The sequence below is a fragment of the Nannospalax galili genome, unplaced genomic scaffold (assembly GCF_000622305.1).
Source record: "Nannospalax galili isolate Female #2095 unplaced genomic scaffold, S.galili_v1.0 scaffold124, whole genome shotgun sequence".
NCBI lineage: Eukaryota > Metazoa > Chordata > Mammalia > Rodentia > Spalacidae > Nannospalax > Nannospalax galili.
In genome coordinates this window covers 533747-552907 of record NW_008352485.1, presented here as the reverse complement: position 1 = coordinate 552907, position 19161 = coordinate 533747, and the positions used below count along the sequence as shown (strand labels likewise).

At 42.7% G+C, this 19161-nt stretch overlaps 1 protein-coding gene across 2 annotated transcripts in view; it reads left to right on the top strand.

The window, feature by feature from the left end:
• The window catches only part of Adamts17 (ADAM metallopeptidase with thrombospondin type 1 motif 17), a 396140-nt gene that overhangs the window by 256785 nt on the left and 120194 nt on the right, over positions 1-19161 (top strand). For both annotated transcript variants that reach the window (XM_008849526.2, XM_029554310.1), the window contains exons 14-15: positions 4291-4418; positions 15651-15771. In XM_008849526.2, the coding sequence (XP_008847748.1) occupies positions 4291-4418; positions 15651-15771 (249 nt within the window). The remainder of the gene's footprint in view (positions 1-4290; positions 4419-15650; positions 15772-19161) is intronic.

The following is a 19161-nucleotide window of genomic DNA, read 5'->3' as shown; positions in this document are numbered from 1 at the left end:
TACATTCAATAGGAATGGAGAGCGTGGACATCCTTGTCTTACTCTTGATTTTAGTGGAAATACATTACATTTTTCTCCATTTAGCATCATGTTAGCTGTGGTCTTCCTTTATATTGCCTTTATTGTGTTAACATATGTCCCCTGTATCCCTAGGTTCTCCAGGACTTTTCTCATGAAGGGATGTTGGATTTTTGCCAAAGGCCTTTTCTTTATCTAAACAGATATCATATGGTTTCTGTACTTGAGTCTATTTATGTGGTCGATTATATGTATAGATTTATATGTGTTGAACCACCTCTGCATCTCTGGCCCGAAGCTGACTTGATCATGATGTGTCCTTTTTTTTTTTTATTACATCTGTCTTCCCCAGAGATATTGGCCTGTAATATTCTTTTCTGTTATTGGATCTTTGTCTAGTTTTAGCATCAGGGTAATACTAGCTTCATAAAAAAATTAAAATGTTCCCTCCTTTTTCTGTTTGAGGAGGGTTGGTGTTACTTCTTTAAATGTCTGGTAGATTTCTGAACTGAATCTATCTGCCCCTGGGCTGTTTTTTCGTTGAGAGATTTTTTTTTTTAGTTGCTGTTTTTATCTCTTGGATGTTATAGGTCTATTTAAATTATTTACTTCATTTTGATTTAACTTAGGTAGGTCATACATATCTAGAAATTCATCCATTTTTTTAGATTCTCCAGTTTTATGGAATATAGATTTAAGAATATCCTTATGAGTCTCTGAATTTCTTCAGTATCTGTTATAATGTCTCTCTTTTCATCTCTAATTTTATTAATTTTCATCCTCTCTTTTTGTTAATTTTGCTAAAGGTTTGTCAATTTGTTAATTTTTCCAAAGAACCAACTCTTCATTAATGCTTTGTATTGGTATTGGATTTTTTGTTTGTTTCTATTTCCTTGATTTCAGTCCTGATTTTGATTATTTCTTCCCAGCTACTGTTTGGGGATGTTGTTTGTTCTTGTTTTTTTCCAAGCAGTGTGTGATTTAGTTTCCTTGAGTTTATGTATTTCTATTGCTGTTGATAACCAGCTTTATTCGATTGTGGTCAGACAAAATGCAATATGTTATTTTAATTTTCCCATATTTGTTAAGACTTGCTTCATGTCTGACTATATGGTAAATTTATAAAAAATTCAACAGGCTACTAAGAAGAATGTATATTCTTTAGTGTTCGGGTGGAGTTTCTGTAGATATCTGTTAGGCCTATTTGACTTATAACATTTAACTTGAGTTTCTCTGCTTAGTTTTTTCCAGATGAACTGTCTACTGGTGAGTATGATGTATTGAAGTTACCCATGATCACTTTGTTATGGTTAATCTGTGATATTAGTTCTGTTTCTTTTACGGAAATTGGGTGCCCCTCTGTTTGGTGTGTGTATGTTTAGGTCTATAATATCCTCTCGGTAGATTTTTTTTCCTTTAATGAGTATTAAGTGTCCCTCCTTATCTCTTCTGACTAGTTTTAGTTTGAAGTCTACTTTGTGAGACATTAGAATTGCTGTGTCTGCTTGTTTCTTAGTTCTATTTGCCTAGAATACCCTTTCTATCTTTTTATCCTATGATGGTGTCTATTGTTAATGGTGGGGTGTATTTCTTGGAGGTGGCAAAAAGATGGATCTTGTTTTCTAATTTACACTGTTAGTCTGTGTCTTTTTATTGGGGAATTGAGACAATGTTGAGTTATTGTTAAACATTGTTAATTAATTCCTTTCATTTTTCTGTTTGTGGGGCTTTCTTAGACCTCTTTTAGTTAATGATTTTCTGTACCCTCTTGAGTGTATTTAACCTTCTTTTCAGGCTAAGTATTCCTTGCAGCATCTTCTGTAGTGCTAGCTTAGTGGTCATAAATTCCTTAAGTCTATTTTAAATCATGGAAAGCTTTTCTTTGAGTACAACTAATAGTTTTGCTGGGTATAGTAGTCTGGCCTGGCATCTGTGGTCTTCCATCACTTGTAGAACATCAGTTCAATCCCTTCTAGCTTTCAAAGTCTCCATTGAAAAATCAGCTGTTGCTGTGATGGGCTTGCCTTTATATATAACTTGGTCTTTTTCTCTTGGTGCTTTCAGTATCCTTTCTTTGTTCTGCACGTTTAGTGTTTTGACTATTATATGATGTGGGGAGTTTCTTTTCTGCTCCTGTCTATTTGGTATCATATATGTCTGTTACACTTTGACAAGCTTCTTGTTCCATAGATTTGGGCAATTTTCTTCGCTAATGTTGCTGAAAATATTTTCTATAGCTTTGAATGGGGGATGCTTCTTCTATACCTATGATTCATAGGTTTCATCTTTTTTAATGTCCCAGAATTCTTACATGTTTTGTTCCTGGGCTTTTATTAATTAATTAATTAATTTATTTATTTATTTTGTTGTTGTTTTGAGACAGGGTCTCCCTAGAGCCCAGCTAGCCTGGAACTCAGTATGTAGGCCAGCGTGACCTTGAATTCATAGAGATCCACTTTCCTCTGCCTCCGGAGTGCTGGGAATAAAGGTGTGCGTGCACCACCACACCCAATATTTGGGGCTTTTCTTCTAAGCTAACATTTTTTTTTCACTGAGTGATCCAATTTCTCGGCCTTGTCTCTGAGTCTTAGTCTCTCTTCTACTTGATCCAATCTATTGGCGAAGTTTCCTCTGAGCTCTTTATTTGACTGCTTGAGTTTTTCACTTTGAGTTTTATTTAACTTTAGCTTTTCTTCAGAGACTTTATCTCTTTATTAAATTCTATTTTCGTGTAATAACTGTTTTCATTATTTCATTCTACTGTTTGTGTTTTCACAGTATTCATTCCAACATTTATTCATACCCTCTTTGAGTTCTTTGAACATATTTATTATTGCTATTTTGAAATCATTATCTTGTACATCATCTAAAATATTTTTTCTCAAGGATTAGTATTATGAAAATACTAATTTTGAGAGGAGAGTTTTCCCCCAACTTATCAAATTATAAACCAGCTAAATCGGGCTTAGGGTTCAGTCTTGAGGCAACTAAGTATTGATATTCTAAGAGGGCTCAGTTAGGGCAAAGTGAAGCATCTGAGTCCAGGAGCTGACTTATAGGGTTAGAAGATTCTTAAGACCAATCCTTAGGAGACTGAGAGAGCAGCACAGGACTCATCCCCAGGTAGCAGGGGTGGGTGGAATGGCAGGAGGAGTCCAGGGTTCCTACCTAGAGAGGAGGAGCAGCACCTATATTTTTAACTGTACCTATCCGCATAAGGGCAGGTGTAGAACTTTCCACATGTAAAGTCATGTGAGAGTTCAGAAAGTTTCAGAATTTGAAGACTTTTTGAATTAGACAATCTTTAGTATTTCATTAGCAATGGAATCTGCCTTTGTATCTAGGATTTGCTCAAACAATTGCATGACAGCAGCCTAATGCTAAGGGATTGAATGTGTCTGTATGCAAAGTGCACATAGAGATGCCTGACCCTTCCCATGTCAGCATGGTAGAAGAGAGAGCCCCAGATTTCAGGCTTCCAGAATGATAGGAGCCTTCTAGAAAACCAAGTAGATAGAGATATTTCCCTCAGAGGAAATGGCCTGGGAAAAGGCAGAGGAGTTTGGTGTGTTCTATAAACTCACATGGTTCTTGAACAAGCAGGAACAGGGGTTTTCATCCTGTGTGCTAACAGGGCTCTCACGATTTGCCCCAGTGGTTTCTGTATCCCCTTTCTGTGTCTTCACTCAATTTCTTCTAGAACCTTTGTGCCTTACAGTTCTGAAGTTATTACCCAGCATCTAGGGAAAGTGTGGGACAAAATACTAAAGCTTTGCCCTGGAAACAAATGCATTTAGTGAAACCACTGCCATGGAAACCTTTGGGGCTTGTACTCCTGCTCCCTGGGGCATTCTTGTTTGCCCTCCCCTACTTTCCCATCAGTACTCCAGGAGCTCCCAGCCTCCTGACACACAGACACAGACAGCTTACATAGAAGCAGGCTAGCACACAACTGTACCTTCATATATCCTGGTTTGTTTAACAACTGAAGTAAAAGGAAGTGCTGTGTCTTTGCAAAGGAAGAGAACCAGGAGAGAGAAACCCACAGAGCTCCCTGCTCTGCCATTTACTAAGTCAAGGGTAGTTTTCTTTGTGTGCTATTTTATATGTTCATAGGAGCCAGTGGGTGTGCCTGAGGACAGAGTTAAGTGACTATTACCTTTATTTGCACTCTTCTCTCTGTCCTTTGGCCCTTTGCTCACATACGCCTCTTCCCCGGATGAACCACAAACCCTCTCCCATATCAACTGCCACCAACCTTTTCCTCCCCAGATAAGCCATGTGAACTCTACTGCTCGCCCCTTGGGAAGGAGTCCCCGCTGCTGGTGGCTGACAGGGTCCTGGATGGCACACCCTGTGGACCCTACGAGACTGACCTCTGCGTGCACGGCAGATGCCAGGTGATATGCTTTAACTTCTCTCCCTGATGGGGCTGTGAAAGGTTCCCTCTCCCCAAAGTAGGCCTATGGTAGAGTTGAGGCCTTGGAGGGCCATGGAGAATAGGTTTTCTCAAGGAGGTCTGTGCTGCTTTTGGTGGCCTATTATCACTAGCATATGCCCATGACAGGTTTGGATGACTGAATGAACAGCAACATATTAAAGCTTTGATAATTTTTTATACAGCATGATCCCCCCCCCCAAATAAAATAAAGAACAGGTAAGTACAAAATGGGACTGAAGGATAAATGGACAGCCATGCTCTTCTTAGTAGAACGTAGCGAGAACTTTTGCAGACAGTATCTAGAGAGGTAGATGTGCCTGCCCTTTGGGGAGCCCTCCACCTGCTGGAATATGGATCTCAAATCCATCCTGGTGTTGAGCATCCATGACTTTACAGAACACTGCCAAATAACCAAAGCAAGAAGGGGGAGAGAGAGGGGGGGAGAGAGAGAGAGAAAAGGAAATCCATCCACCCACAGTCAGTCTGCTCACCCATCAGAAAGAGCTGCTCCTGATGGACAGCTAGAATGAAAGGATAGGGGGACAGAGTTTTCAGTGTCCAGATGGGTATAGCTCAGGTAAAAATGAACTCCACCATCTCCTGATGACTCAGCTCAACCTGAGCATTTGCAAAGAGTTCTGGTGTCTGACTTTACCCAGGCAACTGTAATAAAGTACATGGGCTAGTTGACTTATGAACAGTGGATATCTTTCTAATGATTCTAGGGGCTTAGAAATCCAAGGTCAAGGCACCTAAAGGTTTGGCATCTGATAAAGCTCATCTCTCATGAGTGGTTCCTTCTTCCATCCTCAAATGATGGAAGGAGCAAGACTACTCTCCAGGGCCTCTTTGAGGGAGGCACTGATCCTCTCCATGAGGGTTCTGCCCTCCAGACCTAATCATGTTCCAAAGGACCTATCTCCTAATCACATCACCTTGGGAGTTACAGGAATCTGGAGAACATGAGTCTTAAGTCCACAGCACCCAAGGAGCCCACTCTCTTTCCTCAGCCATAGAGATCTGTTTTCACCACTGATATGTCCTGTGTCTTCACTGTATCCTTAGCAAGTGAGCCTACCAAAAGCTGTTAGAGGAAGATATAGATGCAAAAACAATGTCTCAACTGACTCCTAGAGCAAACAGATTAAGTGGATTTCCTCCCTGCATAGGCCAAGCCAGTCCTGAAATGGGAGTTTTTCAAGGAAACACTTGACAAGGCCCAGGCTCATTTGGCACTTCCTGGCTTTGTTATCAAATGCAGAAATATGCTCAGTGCCCATGAGTGTTAGCAAGGCCACCTCCCAGGGAAGAGGGCGACGATGAGAACTTGAGCAGGCCCTTCAGGGATACTTCCTTGAAGCAAAAATGTTCCAGGTCCTCTTCCTTGGACAGCATGAAGAAAAGCCTTATCATCAGTACTGAGACTGCTGACATTTCAGCATAACTTACTAGCAGGCCAAATGCAGGGTTTGTTTGCTTCCTAAATTACATGTGTGCCTGTGTCATCTTGCATGTTGGCACATTGCAAACCAATGATATAATTCTTTTGCTAGCAATTTCACAAGTCAAACTTATACCCCTTGAGGTAGTGCCAGCACAGCCATTCCAGCTCCTGGCAGGCATCTTCTTTGGGGTTCTTTCCAACAGGGAGGCATTTTTTAAGAATCCCAAGATTCTTTAGCCAAAGAGGTCTATGTTCCTGCTGGACATAATTTCAGCTCCTAGTGCTTTGTGTCAATGGGTACTTCCATTATCGTAGTTTTAATCTCTAGCTTTTCAACTAGCGAATGTTCCATGTGCCACAACAGTGGATCTTTTGGTCTCTTGCCAAGTGGAACAGGGGTAAGACACTGCTCAAGTCTTTGGGTATCACAGAGCCTGAGCCTGTCCTGCATTTGAGTGTTATCTTACCCAGTTTAGGTTGCTATAACAGAATACCTACATAGACAAGATGGCATATTAAAAACAGAAATTTACAGGGTTCGGAGAGATGACTCAGCAATTAAGAGCAGTAGCTGCTCTTGCAGAGGAGCCAGGTTTGATTCCCGGCAGCTAACAACCATCTGTAACTCCAGTTTCAGGACATCTGAAGCCCTCTTCTGACCTCCGCAGGCATTGCACAACACAGGTGCACTTATATACATGTAGGCAATACATTCAAATACACAAAATAGAAATAATAAATAAAATATTAAAAAATAAACAGAAATTTACTTCCCAGTGTTGTGGACACTGGAAGTCCAAGATCAAGGTAGCATATGGTTGGATTCTGGTGAGATCGTCCAGACTGTAGATGGTTCAATTTTTATGGTGTTCACATGTCCTAGGAAGAAAGCTAGTTCACCCTCTGACTTCTTAAAATGGCACTAATCATAAGGGCTCTACCCTCATGACCAATCCACCCCTGAGCTACTTCCAAATAACATCACAATGAGATCAAGGTTTGTCAACTTGACACACCTGGGTTGAGGGAGCCTCAATTGGGGAATTGCCTCCATTGGACTGGCCTATGGCCATATCTGTGGGGCATCTTCTTGATTGTTGAGTGATGTGGGAGGGCCCAGCCCACTGTGGGTAGTGCCATCCCTGGGCAGGTGGGCCTGTGTTGCATAAGAAAGCAGGCTGAGCAGGGGCCGCAGAAGCAAGCCAGTAAGCAGCATTCCTCCATGGCCTGTGCTCCAGCTCCTGCTTCTAGGTTCCTGCCCTGACTTCCTACCTTGGGCTCCCTGATGAACTGTGACCTGGGAGATGTAAGCTGAATAAACCCTTTCCTCCCCAAGTTGGTATTGGTCAGAGTGTTTTGTCACAGCAATGGAGAAACAAACTAGGACAAGGTTCAACATATGAATTTGGGAGTACACGTATGTAGTCCGTTGCTGTTGTGATAGCAATGAACAGCATTGGGAAATAAGCCTTCTTCCCAGATGCCACTCCATCCCTACACAACCCCTCCATTCAGTCTTCGCTGCCAAAAGTATTGCATTTGTCACGTGTCCTGAGCCTGACACTAATGAAGCAGAACATACGGTCACAGTGGTGCAGATTGGCACCTTTCACAGGGCTCTGTGGTGGTCTCATGCTCCTCATGTGTCCACGGGGAAGCCTCAGCTGCCAGTTCTCAGAAGCACTATTTTTCCTAGATGGATGTACCCCGAGGATCATCGTTCTAGTAGATGACAAGAGCACCTGCCTGCAAGTACTTCATAATATTAAAACCCTGAGAAATAACTTGCTTTCTGAAGGAAATTCAAAACCATATGCTATTTTTAAGACTTTTTTGAGAGAAATATTATGATGATCAGCCTGAGCTCCCTCTTAACATCTCATGAAACTCCAAATTATTGAAATCATAGTCAATGGCATCTTATCCTAAAAGTCTGAGTATATTTAAACAAGATTGTAAATCAAATACAAATTGAGTATATATGCCTTGTTTCAGCAGTTGCCAAAATGGAATGTGCTAGATTTCTATGGTGCTTGCAAATGAAGAATGCAAGGAAAATTGGTTAAAGAAATAATATTTATATTTTTAAAGCATTATGATCAGAGGATCTGTATCTGTTCGCTGAAATAATTGCCTGCAGTGGCTCCGGCTTAGAAATCCCCGGCATTTGTGAGACCACAGTACAGAGCTCCCACCACCTCTGCTTACTCACTTTTCCCTCTGTTGCCTTCAGCTATAAATTTTGCTATTTGAGGGTGGGAGGAACAGAGGACTTGTGGGAAATTTTAAGAAACACAGTAACTAGTTGTTAGGATGAAAGGCTCCAAAATGGCATTTGGAATAGAGTCTACCAAGCTCCAAATAGCAGGCTGATTCAAACCATGACATGAAACATTTTATTCCATTTTTATGAGGACCGAGTTCAGTTTCATTTCAATGAGTCACAAATTACTTAACATGCCGAAATTAAACTTAACAGTGCTCATAAAAGTGGGAGGGAATTGAGGAGGAAGCGCATACATTGCTTATTTTTCAGCAAATCCCTCTGAATCAGGAAGCCTGTCATTAGTGAGTCCTACTGTTTACCTCCAGAAGCAAAGTGACCAAGGTAGTAAGTCTCCAGCATACAATGAGCCACCGATGTTCAGTAGGCAAATCAAACTGACATGTAACTTTACAATTGGTCAGTGAATGAATCCAAGTACACCTGATATCTGGGCATGCTTGTCTTGTCTTTAGTGCTTTATTGATTTCTACACATTTAAGTTCAGTCATCTCTAACTCGGGCCATACTTTCCTGGAACCGTATTTATACACAGATCCTGGGCTTGATGAACACCCAACCAAAATGCCTTTAGGGCCTATGAGCATCTTCAGGGGAAGAGTTATATCTGATTAATCTGTGTTCTGTGAGTTACCTCAGAGGTGAGCCTTTGAGGGTATATTGAAAGATGAAAGCAACAAGTGGATGGATCACCCACCTACTCTTAGGATTTCAGTGGTTCAAGAATCTGGAGCCTATTTCATTGTCAAGAGTCTACTGACCTTGCATTTTTTATACAAAGTTGTATTCTGAGTAGAATTATTGGTGAAACTTGGGGGAATTATAGGAGACTGTGGCCTCGGAGTACCTCTGGATGAAGAAGAGGTAACAAGAATGGGTGCAGTGTACCAATGGCACGTGGGCTTGCCTGTATTTCAGCTTCACCCTCATGTGTTCTGCCTTTGCCATATCATGTACCTGATGTCTCTAAAGTGCAAGACTGTGGGTTCCAACCTCCATCCTGAGACCCCACTAAACCTCCATGTTTTTTTTTCATGAACTAACACTAGAAGGGAGCCAACACCACAAGACAAAAGAAAGATTCCACCTCTTTCTGGGAGACCATATGGTTGGAAATGTCATGAACAGAACAAAGCAGTGGAAACCAGAACTGGAAGAAAGAGAGTCTTGGGCTTTGGAATGAAAGTGGAAGTTAAACAAATAGGTGGCCCCATCCTGCTGTGGCTGCCTGAGAGCGCCTGACTAGCAGGAATGGAGACTCTTAGAGAGATCCAGAACTGGTCAAACCCAGAGAATAAGTGCCTGTGAAATGCTTAACCCCAAGTAACACATCTTCAATGTAACCTCTACACATATGCACCTCTCACCTCTTGCCAGAGAAGTTTCCTTATTCAGCAGATGGTGAGTAACACAGAACCTACAATTGACCAATGTGCAGAGAACAAGATGCCACACACACAGTGCTTAACCCTGATTAGGAGACCTCTTTCAAATTTCTGCCTTCCAAGGCTCAGGGATCATTGTGGAAGAGGAGGCAGAAAGATTATAAGAGCCAGAGGGTGTGGATGACCTCAAGGAAACAGTCTTCCAGACAGATGGTCAGTTACTCATATGAACTCACAGCAATAGTGAAAGCACACACAAGCTCTATGCAAGCTCAAACAAGGCAAAATCCCAGCATAGACATGGGGAAGTGGGTAAGAAATCCTAGCACAATCTAAGAAACTTTTGGCAATTGATACCTGCTGGAAAGGGGAAAGATGGTGTCTTACAAGGATGGGACTCTTGGTAGGCCCAGTGGATGGGCCCACACTGAAGTATGTCTGGGCATACAAATCAGAGTTGATAGGTCATGTTGTTCTTTTAAATATTTTATTATTTTTTATTTTATATGTATGAGTGTATTGCCTGCCTGTATGTAAGTGCACCTGTGTTGTTCAGTGTCCACGGAGGTCAGGGGAGGGCATCGAATCCCCTGGAACTGGAGTTATAATCAATTGTTAGCCACCATGTGGGTTCCAGGAACTGAACCTGAGTCCTCTGTAAGAGCAGCTAGTACTCCTAACCACTAAGCTGTCTCTCCAGCCCTCATAGGCCATGATATATGAGTACATGAAATTGGGTGAGGCGGGGAGTGCAGTTAGGAGAGGGGATCTAAATATCAAACTATATTGTATAAAAAATTCATCAAAAATAAGATTAAGAAAAATTCAAAAACAAGTAGGTGATTTTAGGGCTGCATACAATCTGGCTGACCATACCCCACTCTACACATGGAGCCTAGAGGGGGCTGCTAGGGCAACCTTCCAAAGTATGGAGCCAACTGTGTAAGAAAACCAGAGCAGGAGGGATGGTTCTATGCTCATATAAACCACTCACCCTGTATGTTTAGGGATAGACTCCAAGTTTTTTCCCCTTGCTCTGGAAAAGAAACCTACCATGCAACACTGCCCACCCTCTGTTATAGCTTTTCCCAAAAAAACTTTCTGCTCTTCATCTCCAATTATGTGGATAAGCAGATATCATCAGCTATTTGAAGAAAAACAGCATCATGAACAGGAAAAAACAAGAAAACTAAACAGACCCTGGCAGAACATTGAGATGATGAATGAATTCTGTGCACAGCCAAACTGTCAACCAAACATATGAGCAACATAAAGTAATTTTGAGACACAGAAGAGCTCTTAAATTTTATTTTCCATGTGTTCATTCTGGAGAAATTACATGGAGCTTAGCAAAAGAAGGGTGAAGTCAAGAAAGATGAAGATGGGTTCCATAGACTCTGGTGGAAGTCACTCAGGAGCCCAGTAAACCCCAGTACGACAGCTGTGTAGCCTGCCTGAAATCTGCACTCAGTTAACATTCAAACAAGGCGTCAGTGGCCACCCTCCAACTGAAGTGATAAGTTGAAGCAGTAATTGGAAGATAGCTACTAAGTTGAAGAACGCAAGTATTCCTTTTCTAGCCAAGGAAGACAGGATAAGGAATCAAAGACCCTGAGAATTTACACTAGAGGCTGCTGTCTGAGCTAACCGAATATGCCGTCACCATGTAGCCCAGTACACTCTGCTCTTGCCATACCATGATGGTATGTTGGCAGTAGTCTGGACTTGGCTGTACCTGATTGTTCCAGACCACAGAAAAGCATCAGGAGATGTAGCAGGGGCAGACTATGAAGCAAATGCTAAGATTTCTGACGTCAAAATAAGAAGTATGAAGAGAAAAGGAGACTAATCCATCCACAGTGAAGCTTGAGATCCTCAATTTTCAAAGTACAGATGTATGGGCAGATGTTATGACTGACTGAAAATTATCTCACTTCATAAAATATATACATACATCTTATTTATAACTTGACAATGCTAATAAGTTGAAGTGTGTATATTTTGTAAGCCTGTACAACAAAGCCCTATTTCAAATATGAGTGTACTGAATGACCCTCCCCTTTCTTGAAAACCCATTCCTAATTCCAAGCTTTGTCTAGAGCTCAACTTGATGAGATATCATCATTGTTGGCATTTATTGATGTATTATATCTCATACATCCAGCCACTGAGGGAGAATTGTAAGATACAGTGCACAGCCAGTGATAGTCTGTAAGAAAGACAACTCACATGTTAAGACTTAACACCCAGAGGCAAAGGAGTGGTTAAGAGCCAATGGCAGATTCAGTTTAGACATAGAACAGAGTTCACAGGGCAGAATTTTAGCCATTCATGCTTCAAGTCTTTACTGAGTATATTCTGTATGGTAGCCAATGTGCTGTGTGCTGGCATTCCATGAGAAAACATGACAGCTAGGGAGGTTTGGGTGGCATATCAGGATACGTGGTAACTGGTAATCTACTATAACAGTTTGCTAAGGCAGACTACCCAACAGTGACCTGAAGCCCTGGCCCCATCCTATGTATAGACAGGCCATGTGACCTCACAAAAATTATCATTCTAAGGGACTGGTATATGTGACAGAGAAAATAACTTGTCATAGGAAGAGGCAGTAAAAGGCGTGACTGGAAAGGACTGAACAGGGTGGCATGGCAGTTCTCTGGAGAACATAGCTTTGAAGGAGAGGTCCTGATGGAGCTTCGAGGGCAGAGAGTTCCCAGCGGAAGGAAGCAAAAGTGAAGCTGGTACAATTCAGGGATCAAAAGCCAAGACAGCAGGGTATGGTGGCTGGCCTGGCCCGGAGGAATCAGACCCAGGAAGAATCTGAGTTTTACTCTGAGTGTGATGGAGGGACTGAAGCAGAAGAGTGAGGCAGGCTTGGGCAGTGAAATTGACCGTGATGGAACATGAGTAGAACTAGGGAACTCATTAGACTGGTACAGAAACTCACCTTGCTGAGAGAGGACTTGGAGGTCTTGCAAGCATGGAACTAGAAAATGATTAGATTCAGTGTGCATCTGGAGAAGGAAGGTAAGTTAGACTTCACTGATGTGACCAGATGCCCAAGGAAACCAGCTCAGAAGAGGAAAGCTCATAGTTTCAGAGGCCGCAGTCCACCATGTCAGAGCCGAGCTGTTCAAATCACAGTGGCTAGAGAGTGTGCCTGTGCCCCTGGCCTTTTCCTTCCCCATGTTTATTTTAACTGGATCCTCAGCATGTGGAATAGTGCTGCCTACATGCAGGGTGAGTCTTCCTTCTTTAGTTAATCCTCTGGAAGTACACTCAAAATATACCCAGAGGTTTGATTTGCTGATCTCCCAGGCACTTCTCAAAGCCTGGGAAGACAAGCTGAGGTGGTGAGCATTGGGATGAAGTCATGAAGGGTCAGAATGACCATGATAGGCACATTCTATAGTCATGGGTCTCCTCATATGACAATCAGTCTATCAGGGTCAGAGCAGCAGTGTGATATAGTTCATATATATCTTGAGTAAGAAGGCTCTAAACCAAAAGTGGCCCTGAACATAGGAGAAAATAGACACTGGGTGTTGTAAAAGAGCAAAACTCCCAGGCCTGGCAACTAATTGGATATGTCAAAAGAAACAGTTAGGTGGCTTGAAGGTTTCAGGATAGGGTGACCGTACTTACCATTTCCAAGATGGTACAGGAAGTGCCCAACTGGAGCTGACCTTCTGAATCCAATGCCTAGGCTAGAAATTATGGGAAGATTACTCAACAGACTCTGCAATATAGGTGTCTGGAAAGTAGAGAAATAGTTGGGTTTAAGACTTGTGATTGATGAAGTCTTGTGAGGTGGTGGAATTAGTAAGAAAGTCAAAGGGAAGCAGCAGGGCAGGTGCGTAGTCAGGAAACTCCATTTCTAGGCAGTCAGGGAAGTGAGAGAAGAAGAGCTGCAAGAGTTGGAGAGAATCAGACAGAAGCCCTAATGCATGCTGATGTACCTGCTTGCATGCTTCCACGTTGTCTTCCCTTCTGTCTACACATCTATCTGCTCACGTTACAGAATAGGTGTCCAGTAACTGCTTTGGATGAAATATTGCAAGTTCTGCATCTACAGAATCAACTGGCTTTATATGCAAAATATTTCCAAAAATATAATTGCATTTGTCCTGAACACAAATGGACTTTTTTCTTGTCATTATTATAGTAAATAATGTTTTTGTTAATTATAAAGAATAAACAACTGTTTACACAGCATTTACATTATATTCGTTATCATATGTACCCCAGAGATGATTGGAAAAGTATAGGAGGCTGAGTGTAGTTCTGTGTAAATGCTACACTTTCTATAAAGAACTTGAGCATCTCTGTGTTTTGAGGGATCCTGAAACCAACCCCCAGAAACAGAAGGACAATTGCATATAAGCCAAAGACAAGCACAGCTGATACGCAGTGACGAATGCTGCAGAGCAGGGGGTCAAAGAAGAGGAAGATGGCGCCATGGCCACTTGACAGGAAGTTGCTTGCTACTGCCAATGGTCGGTCAGTGCAAAAATTATAGGCATGGAATCAGGATTTACATCCATAGACTGTTATATCTCACCTCTGGGGAAAGTAGCTTTTGTATCCATGGCCCACCCATGGCCCACCGAGGCATTTGGTTCTGAGCTAGAGCTTTTCTAACTGTATTCTGTATGTGTCATAGGAACTGTCATGATGAAAGAGAACCTGTGCATTCCTCACTAGCTCCTTGTCACCCAGTGCTTTTAGTTATTCCACGGGGCATTCTTGTCACCTAAGTGTCATGCACACCTTATTCAGCAGAACAGTGTCTGATCAGCAGATGGCTAGCTAGGAACATGAAAGCTCAGAAATGGTGATGGACATTCCTTAAGGGTAAATGAAGAGAGTAACTCAGGATCAATAGGATGCTGTGGGAAGTCTGCGTTTACTTCCGTTTGGTTGTCTTATTCTCTTGGAACATTGAGGCTCATAAATGTGATCGTTAAAGCTCCACTAACACTCAGAAGTAATGACTTCAGTTGTGCTTTATGGTGGCTGCCAAAAGTATTCTAGGCTACTTTCACTAACTCTAGCAAAGGGATAAAGTGCCCCATTGGCAGGGTAGTTTGGCTTTTGTCCTTCAGGCCTCAGATTTGCTGTTGTTGAGACATGGCTATCCCTGCTGGCCCTGATTCCAAATACAAAAAGGTGCCTAAAATAACACCAGGCAGCATGGGCAGAGCACACAAGCCTGTCCCAATCTGAGGAGCGGCCACAGTTCGCATAAAGAGCCACCTGACTTGCTCCTGACTTAAGTTCCCTTGACTGGGGTTGGGAGAAGGTGTTGGGACCAAGCAGAGTGTTTATGTAGAACATTCAGAAGCTATCTAATCAGGAAATCCTAACCTAGTTACAAGGCATGAGACTAGGAACAAAACCAGAGACTCACTGTGACAGAGTAGGAGTTTGGTTTAGAAATCATAGGAGACAGTGGAGGAAAGATCTAAAGCTGGGAACACATGAGGAAAATAGTAAAACGGAGAGGAAGCAGGTTCAGGTATCATGAAGATGCCAGGGTGTGGGGCCAGCTCTGGCACTGACCCTGTGGCTATGCTACCAATTGCCTGGAGACAGTCACTGTAGAGATCCAAAGCAGAGCACAGAACTACACATGCAGAATTGGCTACCCAGGTCACCTGTGCCTTGAATGACCAGCAGTCTTGGGTTGCCGCTGATGTCACCCTGAGATTTCTACCATGATGAGGCAGAGCTGGGTATCCCCCCACTTCCAGGTAGGAATGCACAATCCATGAAAAGCCCCACCTCTGTTGTACTCTGCTATAGCGACGTTAGACTAGCTGGGCCCCTTCCCTCCGTAATGTATACCCAAAACATATTTGACAAATTCATAAAAAGGTAAAGAAAAACATATTCCAGTCTAAATCCTGTTCCTTTTTTTAACTTCTGAATTTAAAAGTAACCCAAATGTTTTCTTAGGACTCTGAAATTATCAGAGGTACCAGGCACGGTATCTGCCGGACCTCATGCAGGGCATCAGCTTTAAAACCTCACTGAATCTTAAACACACGATGACCCAGCTCTTTGGTTCTCTAGAAAATCGGCTGTGATGGCATCATCGGGTCATCAGCCAAAGAAGATCGGTGTGGGATCTGCAGTGGGGATGGCAAGACCTGCCGTGTGGTAAAGGGTGACTTCAGCCACTCCCGGGGGACAGGTAAGTGCCGGCCCTAGGACTGTCATGATTATAGGAGCACCGGCCCTAGGACTGTCATGATTATAGGAGCACATAGGACACATACTGTATATCTCACCTCCTTTGTCCCAAAGCCAGTGGCTGCATGGCTTGTTGTCTTTAGCACTGACAATTTCATTGACCTGGTAGGGGGTGGGGAGTAGCACGCTAGTGTTTGTGCTCCACATCTGAAAGACAAAAAGCGTCTTCTTAAGCAAGAATGATACCTTTAATTTTCTACCGGTGAATAATTTGTCCATACAAGGACTCAGTTTCTAGTACTCCTCAGCCTAGCCCTGAGGTCCATGAATCAGAAGGAGCTAACCCGCTGAGTGTCAACTCCCACCCATCACCCCACCCCATCTTCTGATGTGCAGATAGAAGGTAGCATGGACACTTAGCTACATTGTCTTTACCTCACGACTGAAGCTTTCTCTTCGTGGATTTCCATCAGTGAAAATAGGAGAGCCTTTACACATACCTTTAAAGTGTTCATGAGCTTTAAGCTCCAGAAAGTCACATGCCTCTGCCAGCTGTGACCCCAGAGCAAGCAAGTCTCCTCCTCAGTCCTAAACCTTCCTGCAGCAACATCCTTAGGAAGGAGGCATGTTACCATTCTGATGGTGAACCTTCTTGATCTTTCTATTTGCACTGTCTTTGTGGGCATAGACTGTTTTATCCAAAAGCAAGAGACTGTTTTCTGATCTCCTGTCCCAGAGGAAGCTTATGACATCCAGTAAGGCAGGTGGTGTAGATCTCCAGGAGATGATGAGGGAAGAGCAGGCAGGCAAACCACCTAGACAGTGACCTCTCAAAGCTCTAAGTGAGAATTCACCCATCAACATCACCAGGAGTGATATTATCAAGAGAACTCTGAGTAGATCTGAGCTGAAACACATCTATTTTCATTTCTACAAATTGCCTTGCATAGATAAAAGGTTTTCAGTTAAGTTCTACCCAACAAGAGGACAGAAACAGGTTATAAAAACTATGGTTATAACTAAGGGGTAAAGAGAAGTCTTCACATGCCCTTCTGTGTGGACAGAAAACTTGGTCTATAGGAACATGCCCTCTAGAAACTAGGGAAAGGATACGATACTCTGCTGCACATTGTGCAGGATCTGGTAAAAGCAAAACCAGAAGTAACAGCAAACACAATATTAAATTTAAAAAACAGAATTTTAGGGCCAGTAAGGTGGCTCAGCGGACAAAGGTGCTTGCTGCCAAGCCCGACAACAACCTGAATTCAATCTCCAGAACCTACATGGTGGAAAGAGTGAACCAAATCCCACAGTTGTCCTTTGACCTACACACACACACACACACACACACACACACACACACACACACACAGTCTTAGTTACTTGTTCTATTGCTGTGATAAAAACACCATGACCAAGGGAATTTATAAATGGAAGAGTTTATTTGAGCTTTGAGCTTATGGTTCCAGAGGAATCAGAGGCCATCATGGTGGGGATACATGGTGGCAAGAGGTGGCCAGAGCAGAAAGAGAGTTCACATCTTCAAGCAGGCAGCAGAAGAAGGCTTAAGGACTCTTAAGGACCTATCCTCGGTGACACACTTCCTCCAGTAAGGCTACACCTCCTAAAGCCTCCACAAACAGTGCCACCAACTGGGGACAAAATGTCCAAATACGTGAGGTCTAGGGGGGACATTCTCATTCAAACTACCACACACACTATGGCACACACATGCACACACACAATAAATGAATGTTTAAAATTTTTTTAAAAAAACAAGCAAAATTTGATATCTAGAGTCTATGCCTGTCACACGGGTCCAGACAGAAATGGAAGCAGGAAGCACTGGAGTGAGTTGGCTTTGGGAGACTGCCCTCTGAAGCTGTATTGTCCAGTTCAAGAAGGACTGTCCACTCAAGTCTATCTAATTTTAAATAATTGGCTGAAATTAAACTAACTCAAAAATTATGGCTGATCATGGTGGCACACACATTTAATTCCAGCATTTGGGAGACAGAGGCAGGTGGATCTCCATGAGATCAAGGCTAGCATGGTCTATATATTGAGTTTCAGACTAACTTGGGCTACAGGGAGACTCCCTCAAGAAAAAAAAAACAAAAACTTTTTAAATATGGCCACATTTCAGATGCTCCATTGCCAGAGAGGCCACTGGCTCTAGGTTGGGCCCTGCAGTTGAAAACATTCTTGTCTTCAAAGATTTCCTTGGACAGCACAGCTCTGAAACTTTGCTGATTTCTGCTGTTTTCTTTGGCATATTTAATGCCATTTTGTTCCTGGGAAGCCTGGACTTACCTAGTACAGCTATGCCAATTGGGAACAAAACCTCCACATTTAGGAGCTGAGAGATGGCTTAGCATCTTAAAAGCACTTATTGCTCTTGCAGAAGACCCAGGTTTGGTTCTCAGCATCTACATGGCAGCTAATAACTGTTACTCCAGTGCCAAGGGATCCTACTTCCTCTTTTGGCCTCCAAGGGCATTTCATGCATGTGATACACTTACCTATATGCAGGCAAAACACTCATAAAATAAAAGTAAATGAATCTTTTAAAAAATCCTCCACTTTTAATGAGGGGCTACTGTCTAGTATTGGTTTCTTTTTTTGACATTTTAAAAAATTATTTATTTAATAACCACATACTTAGAAGAAACATTTCATTACAACAGCATTGACATATTCAATAATAATTTCCTGAGATAAGATACATCTCTATCAAAATTGGCTGTAAATTTTAAGGTTTATAGTTGAATTATTACAGTTATACAATATTGTACTCAGTATAAACCCTATAAGACATAAAATTAAATGAGGTTTTAACCTTTCAAAAAGGTCTCCATTTCATTATTAAAACCCTCCACAGACCTCTCTCCCACCTGCAGGCCTCTCTTGGGGTAAGTCCATCGCACCCTCCATGCCTTGACTCCTCCAGCCCCATTCACCTTCCCATCTCCTCTGCCATTCTCTCCTCCGAGTTTGGGCCCTGCCCCATTCCTTGTCCTGGGGCCCCAGACACCTGGGGAACCAATACTACTTCCTGACCCCTTTCATCCAAACCAACTTAGTGCCTTCTCTGGGCCCCAGGAGCACTGCTTCTGGGCCTGGCCCTGCCCTCACCTCCCTCTGCTTCCCTGGGCCTGCACCACCTCTCATCCACTTTCTGGGACTTGGGAGCTGACCTTTCTTCTTTCTGATCTTTTGCATCCAGACCAAACCAGCTCCTCAGTGCAGTCTCCAGGAGTCCTTGTGGCCTCTTCCTGCCCTATATGCCTTTGCATCTCTGGGTAGCATGGCCACCAGCTGCTCTAGACCAGCATCTTTCCTGGGCCAGGCTCCCAGGCCAGTCCAACCCCCAAATTCCTGAGGCCAAAAT